This window comes from Penicillium rubens, assembly GCF_028828025.1.
Source record: "Penicillium rubens strain IBT 27055 chromosome Unknown utg000001l_segment0_segment0, whole genome shotgun sequence".
Taxonomy (NCBI): domain Eukaryota; kingdom Fungi; phylum Ascomycota; class Eurotiomycetes; order Eurotiales; family Aspergillaceae; genus Penicillium; species Penicillium rubens.
The window spans coordinates 4,693,207-4,705,312 of NW_026890599.1; the positions used below are offsets into that span (position 1 = coordinate 4,693,207).

The 12,106-nt window shown below is 50.3% G+C and overlaps 4 protein-coding genes across 4 annotated transcripts; 1 reads left to right on the top strand and 3 right to left on the bottom strand.

Annotated features, from left to right (window-relative positions):
• Positions 1-529: 529 nt before the first annotated feature.
• Positions 530-1,222, bottom strand: N7525_001833 (uncharacterized protein; the record flags this gene model as incomplete). Its single annotated transcript, XM_002557517.2, has 4 exons — positions 530-628; positions 682-776; positions 838-996; positions 1,061-1,222. 4 exons carry the CDS (start codon positions 1,220-1,222, stop codon positions 604-606), a joined length of 441 nt encoding a protein of 146 aa, XP_002557563.2. The 3' UTR covers positions 530-603.
• Positions 1,223-2,529: 1,307 nt separating this feature from the next.
• N7525_001834 (uncharacterized protein) lies at positions 2,530-3,391 on the top strand (the record flags this gene model as incomplete). Its single annotated transcript, XM_002557516.1, has 2 exons — positions 2,530-2,919; positions 2,990-3,391. 2 exons carry the CDS (start codon positions 2,530-2,532, stop codon positions 3,389-3,391), a joined length of 792 nt encoding a protein of 263 aa, XP_002557562.1.
• Positions 3,392-3,780: 389 nt separating this feature from the next.
• On the bottom strand, positions 3,781-5,031 carry N7525_001835 (exosome non-catalytic core subunit RRP42; the record flags this gene model as incomplete). Its single annotated transcript, XM_002557515.1, has 2 exons — positions 3,781-4,386; positions 4,483-5,031. The coding sequence occupies 2 exons, from the start codon at positions 5,029-5,031 to the stop codon at positions 3,781-3,783; spliced, it is 1,155 nt and encodes a 384-aa protein (XP_002557561.1).
• Positions 5,032-6,393: 1,362 nt separating this feature from the next.
• N7525_001836 (serine/threonine-protein kinase) lies at positions 6,394-8,754 on the bottom strand (the record flags this gene model as incomplete). The annotated part of the gene is made up of 3 exons (XM_002557514.2): positions 6,394-6,416; positions 6,470-8,534; positions 8,590-8,754. 3 exons carry the CDS (start codon positions 8,752-8,754, stop codon positions 6,394-6,396), a joined length of 2,253 nt encoding a protein of 750 aa, XP_002557560.2.
• Positions 8,755-12,106: the final 3,352 nt, after the last annotated feature.

The following is a 12,106-nucleotide window of genomic DNA, read 5'->3' on the forward strand; positions in this document are numbered from 1 at the left end:
GATTAATATGGAACTGGGATCGAAACGCCTTGAGTAATGCAGGAATCAGGAATCAGGAATGAGAGACGAGAGAGCGTCCCCTCACTTGTATCCAAGTCGAGGAGGCTGGGCCAATCAGCCTAACCCCTGCTGGTCATGTGCTGAGACTCGAGGCCAACAAGGTGTGTACACATCAGATACCGAAGGGGTACAAAGAAGATACTGGACGAGTACTTTTCTTTGTCTGGCCTCCGAACCCAGTATCAAGGTACCGGGCAAGTACCGTCAAGTATCTCCGTGCCTGACCGCCCATGTTTGCCCAATCGGTACAGCCAGGACCATCAACCAATCATAAGTCAGGCCTCCATGATAATCCGAAGAATCTCAAACACTTTCACAAGGTTCAGATAGACTTGCATAATCCCCGTTTGCAGTGCGTTCTAATCAAAAGAATATCCAAAAGAGGAGAAGATCAAATCTATTTTGGGTCATGGAAATTGTAATAAAAATACAGGCCCGGTGCCATGGGAGACCCGGTGATCACCCCATGGGCGCCATAATCCCAGACTTCTATGGGGAGAAACAGAAAAAAAAGCCGGGGAATTAAAAAGAACATCAGGTCGTTTATGCGGTGCTTTCCTTGAGGTAGCTGTGGGATTGTCAGTTCGGTGTTCGGGCGGTGTGGAGTTGCGGGTAACGTACGTGATGAGGTCGTTGCGCTCCTTGGTCTTCTTGAGACCACCGAAGGCCATCTTGGTACCGGGAATGAACTTCTTGGGGTTCTCGAGGTAGGAGAACTGTAATAGGTATCGTTAGCGCGTGATCGGAGGTGAGCCGAAGGTGGCAGTTGGCACTTACCAGAGTGTCCTGGTTCCACTCAACACCGGCCTGCTTGTTGGCGTCGGTGTAGGCGTAGCCCTCGGAGGAACCAGTCTTACGGCCGAAGAGACCGTGAAGGTTGGGGCCGACCTTGTGGGCACCGCCGGCCTCAACGGTGTGGCACTGGGCGCAACGGGTCTGAAAAAAGAGCTGTTAGATTTTCTCTTTCGTTTTCCTGCGCGTGAAACAACAATGAACTTACCTGGAAGAGCTTGGCACCCTTGGCGGCGTCGCCTGGAGAGGAGCTGAGGTTAGCGATCCTGTCGGCTTCTTTTTTGGCTTCCTCAACGAGGGCGGCTTCTGCACGCTCGGCCTCGCGCATGTCGATGACAGTCAAGGTGCAGAAGACATCGAAGGTAGTCATTTTGAAGTATTCATGCGCGGTGCTTTGGGAAAGGTCGCGGTGATTCGCAATTGAGAGATGATTGGGTTGACGAGGAGTCGCAATGGTAGTAAAGGCGAGGAAGTATTGTCAATCACCATCGTCCAAGCAAACAGTGTTGCCATTTCAGGAGCTGGGATACTCTCACTTCCTTCCTTCTCCATGGCGCCTCCCCGTTCAACCTTTCTCAATGGAGGGAAGGTAGCTTACCAGGAGCGAAAGATTCTTGCTTCTTAGGAGCCATTGTGCAGTATTATGAAAGAATAGTAAAAAAAAGAGGTTATTATGACACTGTACTGTACAGAGAAAACTGGGAAGGGAGAAAAGAAAATCTGGTTATTTGTACTTGGCCCCGGCGCTCTCTCTCGTAATCTGCCGCTCCGCCAATCAGAAGTCGGATGATTCAGGTAGACGGGCGCAACCGGAATCTTCGGTGTGGCTGTTGTACTCTTGACTCTTACACTCCTACTTGTTGCGGCTTTCTTGCTTGTTCTTTGCTTGCACTGACAATGGGAACACCTACTGGCATCTCGTGGCAAAGAATCTACTTGTACCCTCTGTCTCCTATATCCCGCCCCCAATGATCTCATCACTCATCATCACTTGAGTAGCTCAGAATGGGTCCCTGACTAATTTGCTTGTGCATATGCACCGAAGCCGGTTTTGAAACACTCAATTCCTCTCACCCTAGATGCCCTTGGCGACTGTGGTCGTATTACTCCGACACGCGCGTTCTTCCACCCCCTTCCACCCTGGAGAACTGGAGCAAATCCCCGATCCACTGCGGCTTCGAAATAGCAGGGTTCTCATTCGCTCAAGCTGGCCGGTGGTCCGATGTGTGGATCCTGAGGCAGAAACGGTTTATTCTCGATTCATTCTCGGCAACGAATGCAATTTAGCCTGTTGCCGAGGTTGCAGTAGGCCTGGGCAATGACCTTTCATTAGGTTGTACTTCGTAGTGCTTTGGGAATGACTCGGACAAGGTGCTAAAGCTATTTTCAGACGATTTCAATTGGTGGGAAACTCGGGAATTCATGGATAGGAAATACTAAGCCATGTGAATATTCCCAAAGGTCAAGTGGTCTTATAATTTTTTTCCTCCCCGAAAATAGTTAGGATATGCGGTCAGCCGGGTGAGAGCATCTCGACTCAATCGGCATCCGATGTCCCGATGTAGTCACGTGATATAAAACCTTATCCAAAATTGCATCTACGGTTCCACATCCAAAAGTCAACAAGATCATCCAACCGCTCCGCACGAGCAAAAGGGCAAGGAAGCTGTCTCCAAAATGCCCACTCCGATTCCTGGATTCCTCCTCCCGCGAGGCCCGCCCTCAGCATTGACCCTTCGCGCCCTCCAACGCCAAAGCGCGCGACGCAGCTTCACCTCGACCAGCGCCGCATTGAAGAAAGCCAGCAAAAGCACCACCAATGCCAATTCGAAGCCCCGTGTCCTCGCAAAGCCAGACAGGTTCCGCCCGCCCTCTCACCCCCAGCGCCTCACGACTCCATCTCCAAAGAACGCACCCCCAGGCCAACCATTCGAGTATGGCCCGCGCACGACGGAGAAAGAGCGCATCCAGCAGAACAAGACGCAGTACCCGGGCATGTTCCCGCCGGAGGGAACAGTGATGTTTAAGTTCCTGACGAGCAAGTGGATTCACATTTGGATTGCGATGGTGAGTCTCCGGCACAGACCTAGCTCTGGTTATACAAAAAGGACTAGTCAGATAACTAACCAACACACAGAGTGTCCTACTCTCCTGCGCCGGGTTCACCTTCACAACAAACTTCAAAGCAACCTCACCGTTCGCTCACCTGCTACCATCCTGGTCGGGTCTGCTGACGTCGCCCATCGGCACGATCTCGCAGGCATTATCTGTGTGGCGCATGCATGTGCAGCACAACTCGATGCTCGTGCGGGAACAGCGACACCGTCGCGTTGAGGATGCCGAGAAGAGGAAGCAGTATCGTGTTGCGCATGGACTTGAGGAGGCGGAGCCTGAGAAGAAGGATGAGAGTGGTAATGAGGCTGATTTGCAGTCGCCTGTTGCTGCTGTTGCTGCTGTTGAGGGTGCGGAGGGTAAGAATGAGTTTGTTGATTGGGACGGGAATAAGAAGCCAGTTAAGAAGTGGTTGGGGATTTGGTAATTGTTGTTCCTTACATACATAACCTTGGGATAGGCTATGTCTATTCCTATCTACGGTGATTTAGCTAGGTATGGCATATGCTACATATACTGTCTATGTGGTTTGGTTGTGGGTAGTCCAATATGAGGGACCACACCAGCAGTGACGTTGGTGTAAATGGTGTTCAATCCATTTTGTACATCAGTGGCTTTCAGTCCAGCTACGATAGGAAGAGTTATCTCAGCTTCAATCGAAACGATGAATAGGGACGATTTAATCAAAACACGACGCTTTTTTCTCCGAACTCCACCAGCAGCGACATATTAACTCAGATATCAATGTCGCAACCGTAAGTAATGCTGTGCTTTATTACTCATACATGGCCATGAAATATGGATCAAAATAGACAATCATTGCACTTCAACACCCTCAAGTCCCTCAAGAACCTCCTCACCAACACCGCCCTTGCCGAGGACAGTCTTGACCATACGTGCAATGACACCGCGCTTAACACCACCTCTGCGCGGACGCCAGACACCCTCAACCTCCTCCTGGCCACCAGACTCCTCGCCAGGCGCGGCAGTAGCACCAATCATGTTCACATTTTCGGAATTGGGGATACCAGGCTGGGTGAGACGGGAGGGGGGATCGATCGAGCGGATCGATAGCAATTTCAACGTCTCGGAGTCGCTGCTGCGCGTAACGGAGATGGCCAGGACGGCGTCTGCGACGGCGATTTCTTCGCGATTGGGGTCGAAGATGACGTTTTCACCAACGGCGATCACGAGCAGCGTTACAGGTGGGCGGACAGGGTATGATGGTGCGGCGGAGAGAGAAGGGTCGGAGGTATTGGAGCGGGGGTAGAGATACTCCGCGGCAGCCCAGTCATCGTCGAAGAAGGGATCTTCTTCGCCCGTGGACTTGAGTTTTGGTAGCTTAGTGCTGAGGAGGGCGAGGTGGGTTGTGAGCGAGAGGAGGGGGAGGGGGTATGCGAGAGGTTGAGAGAGGAGCAGGACCTATAAATAACATGTTAGCAGTGCTCAAATCATACCTTTGAAACCGGCAACAAAAACCATAAACCCCAAAAGCAGACAGCGTTCTGAGAAACTTACATCAATATACAAGCGCCAGTGCCACCGCTTGTTAATAACGAGCCTCCCCTTCAACCCACCGGCCATCTCCTTCGCACCATCCACATCCCCACCAGCAACAGAACCAACCAGACTCTCCCGCATCATCTCACTCAAAAACACAGGCAGGGCATCATCGTCCCTAAACCCGGGAATCTCGATCGACATCTGCACCCACTCTCCCTGTCCCGACACAGCGGCTGAGCCCTCTTCGCCCTCACGGTTCAGTGCGTCGCCATGCTGCGCTAGACTGCGTGAGTCAAGCGTATCGGCGGCGAGGACAGTCTTCTCGACCTCCGCTTTCACGCCGACGATTGCTTGCGTGCCGTCTGCGAACCCGATGCGCGCGCTGCCGTTCGTGCCAGGCAGGATAGTGGTCTCGGCGGAGAGAGGGCGGAATTGTGTGGGTGAGCGGCCGTCTGGCCGGATTGGGTTCTTGGGGAGGCTGAGAGAGGTGTAGAGGTAGGAGAGTTCGGCGGGTGAGAGGTGGGGGACTTGAGAGGCGGAAGAGGCTTGTCTTTGACTTGACATTTTGGCGAGTTTGGTGTTGATGTGTTAGGTGGCAGGAAAATAGATTGTTTTATTTCGGGGATAGAGCTGGAGCTCAGTTGCGCGAGGTTAAGTTCGTAGCTGTTGGCGGGCAGTTTGATTTTGTGGTGATCGGCCCGCGATTTGTGGAAAGTGCTTGCCGGAGCGCGTGATGGGTGTGCCAAGTCGTTTGTGCTCTGGATTCCAAGCTATATAGCCAGTCTAGTTTCGACTGGTGAGGTTGTGCTAGAGGGCAATTGAGCAGAAAAAAAAGTTGTTAGAGTCGAGCAGAGCAGTCTCAATCAGGAAATCTTGATTGCAACGGATGATCGTTGTTCCGTTGATATCCATCCATGTGAGAAGTACAGATGCAATGTGATATTTTCACATTCACTGCATAACCTTGAGATAGAATAGCATGTTTTTAGCTGTATATTTAATTCTCTGCTGCTGAAACTATAGTTTTTAGCAGAACAATACCACCTTCCCAAGCTGTTTATTGTTTTCCATCACCACCAGCTCCCCATACCAGTTAGGAAATACGGCGAATTTGAGAGAAAATGTTAAATAAGCTTACAAAAATCCATCAAGAATAAAATATTAGTAAATTTTGAGTAGATTCAATGCATATGTAGTAAGATGTATGTATGGGCATGGCGCAACAGCCAAAGACGGAGGTATATTACAAGAGTATAGAACGGGCTGGATCCAAGCCAGCACGCCAAGGGAGGGAGAGGAAATGATACAAGAAATCGAGGCAGGAGGAAGGGCTATGACGGAATATGTAGATGCAGGGATAAATAAGTGATAGAAAATGATAGACAAGAAGAATAAACATGGGAGTGGCTGTAGCCGGACAATGTACAGGCGGGGGAGAGAGGGGGAAAATTGTATAGACAAAAGAAAAAGAGCGCAATATTCATCGAGAAGGAGATGCAAATGTGCAGATCCGATATCAGACACATCGGACGAAGAGAAGGTGAGGAATACCTAACAAGGTAGATGGAAATGCGGTATATGATGCGACTTGCGCATGTGGTATCAAACGTCAAGGAAAGAAATCACGCCCCTGGTAAACGATAAACGAAAGGACTCCATGAAAAGGAAAAAAGAAACGATGCCCGGATCCATCTATAAAAGGGCTGTAGGGGTATGAATGTTGGGGAAATGAGAAACTCGCAAAGAGGGCGAAAGCCCAATGCCCATATGTAAAAAGAAAATGACAAAACACCCTCTGAAATGGCCAGACCTTGTGATGAAAATGAAAAAGAATATATCCCAATCCATACGCCTTGAGCTATGTAAGTTGCTCGGTGTTTGTTCCGTTGTTGCGCAATTTTGCCAAATTTTTGTGCCTGTCGCAACTCAAAAGGATGTGATGTGGTACACTTAGATAAAGTTAGACCCACGAGAGAAGTAGTCGGATTTCTTGTTGTGATACTCGGCCTCCTCGTAAGGGGGGTGGGCCAGTGGCGGTTTGGGGCCGCCGGATCAATCTTGTGAATGTTCAACTTGCTAGGTGTCGATTGTTGGCCGAACGTGGCACTGTCCTTGGCCGTGGGTGACGGCGTAGGATACGGGTTCTGCAGTACACGCGAGTTGCGAGCACCACTGTGCGAGTCGGCAGCTATTGACTGAGTCTGAGCCAGGCGCCTAGCCGCTTTGCTGGCAGAGTGCAACACCTCATCAAGCAGCTCATCTTCCTCTTCAGGAGTCTCGTACCGGTGAACCGGGTGGGTAGACATCTGCATAGCACGGCGAGTCCTGCTAGAGATAGGAGCAGCGTTGTTGCTGGTGACCTGGGGCATTGACTGACGCTTGGTTTGGCTGTCAGCAGAATTGTTCAAGTGCACCGGGACGTTGCTCAGTGTGGACGAGTCCAATGAGTACTTGACAGATTGAAGAGCCTTGTCCAGCTCGGTCAAGTCAGAACCTTGCTTTGGCTCACTAGTGGGCCCATCCAGAGCCACTGATGAACGGTTCGACCAAGGGATGCAACCCGCGTTAGCCTCGACGTCATCAGCTGGGGCTGCTTGGTTTCGTCCAGACAATCTGCGGGCGCGCTTGCGCAGGTGCGAAAAGAAACTCTCCTTTGTGGTTGGAGTGTTGGTCCCGGAACCGTTGAGCATCCTTTCAGCCTCTTGGCGATTCTGGTCCGAGTAGTGATTCCCATGGGAGTTGAGGGATAACTGACGACCAATCTTTGAGGTAGCTGATGTGTCGGAGGCCTTGGAAGCCTCGCTGTGTGCCAAAGTGGCATTCGCCTGGGCTGTAACGGAGTTGGAGAGAGGGGAGACAGGGCGGATAGAAGGAAGGATTGGCATTGGTGCACCGTTTGCCCAGGTAGCCCGCTTAGGTTGCGCGGGCCGCGGCTTGACAGGCTGGATCTCGGGCACAGTGACATGAGTAACAGCTGATGGACGGGCGGGGCTATCCTCTGCAGCAGGTACAGGGCTGTCCGACCGAACAATCAATGATCTCCGGAACCACGAAGGCTTAGAAGACAATGTAGGAGAGTCACCCGGGGTAAGATTTGGTGACCGGAAGCTCTTCTCGGACTGCTTGCGACCCAGCAATCTCGACGAAGTAGAGGACTTGGGCCGCACCGGATCAACCGCATCGGCGAAGTACTCATGGTTAAGCGCCTGTGTAGACGTCGGGCGGTTCTTAGGGTCCCACATGAGACACCAGGTGACAAACTCGCTAAATGCTGCGGGCCACATCGGGGGCTGAAGCACGGATTCCATCGCGTGTGGTGCCATCTTTGGGAATGTGAAACCGAGCTTGTGAGCCAGGCGTGATCCCTCACGCCATTCACCACCACCGATCTTGGCGCCCGACTTGCTGTACCAGTTCCCTGGGCTACCCATGATCTCACAAACACGCCAAACTTGATCTACCTCGTTGCCTCCTGGGAATAGGGGCTTTAACGTGGCAATCTCAACTGCCATGGCACCCATTGCCCACATGTCGACTGGGGCCGAATATTCTCCTGCTCGGAGAAGCACTTCAGGTGCGCGGTACCAGCGCGTGGAGACATATGTGGTGTATGGTTGTTTGGAGTGGGTTTCACGCGCAAGACCGAAGTCGGCGATCTTCACAGTGTAGACAGGAGGAGTGGAGGGAGGGGTGACAAGGTTAGAGTAGCGGCTGAAAGCGGAATCATTGGGGGCGGAGGTTGAGACGAGAATGTTTTCGGGCTTAATATCGCGGTGGAAGAAGTGGTGTGCGTGGATGTGGTCCAGACCGGACAAGATCTGGTAAAGGATACTCTTGACGTGCTTGCCTTCGAAGTATTTGTGGTCACGGGCTTTCATCAACTGATATAAGTTGCCATCCATGTATTCCATGCAGATGTGAAGCTTCCGGGAGAGGGGGTCGAGAAAGATGTCGAGGGCAGGGACTAGGTGGGGGTGAATGGGTAATGTTCGGAGGAAGATGACCTCTCGCAGGTCTAGACATGGACCTAAGGAATCAAAGGTCTTCTTCATCGTTTTGATCGCAACCTAGCCGATGAGTCAGTGGAAAGCACAAAACACCACCAATCTTGCTGCTCCATACCATAGTGCCTCTGCGAGCGACATGAGCACCGGCGGTCCGAACGCGTGCGACGGCAACACTACCGAAGCTTCCATCACCAATCTCCTTGATAACTTCGAAGCGGTCCTCGAGGGTTGCCATGGAGGTATGTGACCCCCGGGTGGGTGTATCATATGTGACGGTCATATTGATGTCTCTTCAGGTCTGCCAGCAGATCGAGAGAGGAATGTGGAGGAGGGGTTCTAAGGGGGGTTCAGGTCAGTTTCCCGACATTCTCGGAAGATCAGGCGGTTCATACAATTATGTAGAGGGGAAAGTTTCGCAGTATCCCCGAGTGAGTGTGTATGTATATGGGAATATCAATTGCAGCAGGTGATCATGTTCCGAGAATTAGTTCGAGCCAGACGATTGGGTTCCCATTGACGGAAAAGTAAGGAGTGACGAGATAGTTGGAGGGGGAATGACGGTGGTCATGTAGTGGGCGATCTGGAAGGACTGAGGACCGGGCACGATGCAATAAAAAGGAAAATCCAGAATAGGAGGAGACCCGTCCTGGTGGAAACTGGAGGGATCGGAGGACCGAGGGTGAGCCCCTGACGCGGTGACAGCTCGAGCTCCTAAACGGGGACGTGGAGACGGTAAATTAACGACTTTAGGTCGTTGCAGATCAGTCCACCGTGGCGAAATACTTGGAATATGTGAGGTCACTTGGAATGTATATAGGAGAAGAATAAAAAACTTAGAAGTATTCAGAGTAGAAGAATAATAAGAATAAAGAAGCACAGGGAGAGGGAATATGTAAAAGAGACATCGCAGGCGCATAGAGAGGAGAGGGGGGGGTTCTGGGTCCTTTCGGTATGAGAAATCTGAATACTCTGCAATACTGAAATTATGAAATTATGGAATTATGGAATTATACAGAAAAAAGAAAATAAACTAATTTACAAAAATAAACCAAACAGAAAATTCCAAAATAAAACCAAATAAACCAACCGAAACCAGCTAAAACCCCAAATAACGGGTTGATCCCGTCTCAACCAATGGGACATTCATTGTGGGAACGGGTACCTTATTTTCAATTTTACCATACAACTCTGCCCAAAAACACTTCCACTTTGAAAGAAAAAAGAGACAACGTCTGAGACTTGAAATAATTAAATAAATAGTACGGAGTACTCATACGACGTACCATTTTAACTACAGAGATAGTATTACCAAGTACTTACATATCATATAACAAACCCTATATGCTTATCACATCTGTATATAGAGTAATTCCCTCAGTGTATTTATCATCTGACTGCTGTGGATGCACGGCGCCTAATAATTGAGAAGGTTGGGCATACAATAATTGTGTGCAGCCTGTAACCGTTGCCCACGCAGCCCTAGTCTGCACGGTTTGAGGCGTGTCAGAAGGGGTTGGGCCGCGGTGGTAATTTATTTGACTCGAGCTTTGGAATTGGTTGCCTCGAACTATCACTCTAGGACTAACATACTCTAATATTCCCAAGTCCAGTTACAAACAAAGACATCTCATCTTGACTTTGACACAAAAGTACACTCTGATCACCTTGGTTACCCCGTATTTTGTACGAGTCACTTCCAGCGGAGATGTACTTGGTTCTCCGTTGATGTACCAGATGTACGATGTACGATGTAAGATGTACTACCGCAGACACAGCTCGCAGAATGGGTGAGAACAGCAAGGAGAATCCTTTCCCTCGCCATCTCAAGTTCGTTATGTCATGTCCTACCTTCGGAGTTCTGCCCTCTGCCAGTCGCGTTTTCGCACGGATAGTAGAGCACCGGCTGTCTTATTATTTGGCTGCGAACGGTCCATCCCTGTTTCAGTGCGCCTACAACATACAACATACGGGGTAGTTCGTGTTGGCTTCTTAAAATTTGGTTGACATTGGTTGACCGGACATCCTGCGCCTCATTTTGTTTTCCGCCACCTGATCTCCTAATGCATCCGAGCTCTGGAGAGGGGAGGTATCTAGCTGTCTCTTTTCTGACTGATCCTCTGACCGGTTGAGGCCAATCACATACCGGGGTAAGTTTCTGGCACGGCCATGTGGAAGGGAATTGGCAAATTAGGTTCGCGGCCGGACGGAAAGGTTCGCGGGATAGAAAGGCAGGGTCGACTTAAGCCGCGATGGGCTGGGAGTTGCATATGATGGGTTCTCTTTTCTCTTTGTTCAAAGGTACACGGGCCTGGGCCCCGTATGCTTGGGAGATCATTGACGGGCTTTTTCCCCAGCCGTTTCCGATTGGGAACAGTGTTGGATTCACTTGTCGACTCGGGTTTCTTTGTTAAGAATCCCGTCTCAAAGATTCGCGTCTTAGTGTCTGTTGCCATGGATGCCATTTGTATTGGCGTATTTCAAACTTAGAGAGTCTCGGACATCGTATCAGGATATGGTCTAACAGACTCCAATCAACTCTAATCAAAGTTGTGACAGTAGGATCATAAACCAAGCCCATTACAGCCACTTTGTGGGAAGTCTCTAACCGCGTCATTCCAGTTTCTCCACTAACTTCAGAGCTAAGGGATGTTCGTGGTCCCGACAACACAGAGATGGGCCCCTACTCTTACACACAGAGTATGGAGTAAAGCGATGTAATTACCTGCAGGAAGCGGGATGGAATGCACCTGTCAGAGGAACGAACCCTGGGGCAACCGTTATGGCTCACGGATCCTAATTTCATTTGGACTTTGCGAGGCTGATTTGAGGAGTATCTAATTACTCCGTAGTCTATTCCAGTTTATCAACTCATCACATCCACTGTTAATGTTCGCCCCTGATCCGATCTCTCGAATTCCGAATTTCTGGTACATAACGTGGTACGCAAATCTAAGGGCCGTACCGAAAGGAAACCAAGGTTCGCATTGAGTGGGCCAATTCACTTTTTCACTATTTATTTATTTATTTATATTTATATTTATTTTTTCCTCTAGACCGCACAATTTTATTACCATTCGGAGAAACTACGGGACGTGGAGTACACACCGTGTACAACATACAATAATATACCAGATGAATTGTACGGAGTACAATACCAGAAGACATTTCTCAAAGCAGATTCCACTTTCTCCCACTTTCGAGTCTGTGATTCGCCCAGTGGGCCTGTTGCTCCACGCGCACCAAGCACAAGCCAATCATCACGGACCAAAGATCAGTAGTCCGATGGAGTCTATGCGCCAACAATGCCATTGGCCCCGTCACCAAAGACAGCCCACTTTCTCCAGTCGTTGTGCCTATGACGACGCCTTCTTATCCCTCACAATTGCCTAGTCTCGCACCGTCGGTTCGGGGGACTACGGAATGCTCCACGGTGGGCCTCATCTAGACCAGTCCCAGCTACCCGCGAAGGGCCGCTATAGGGGGAGGATCACAGTGTCGCCACTTGGGAAAGGAAACTATTTGCTTCCCAGTCTGCCGGGAGGCGCCGCCGTGTTCCTTCGGCCTTCGAGAAGGCGGTTCCTGGCAACGTGATCACCGAATATTCAGGTTAATTGCTCGTCAACGGTTCCCGA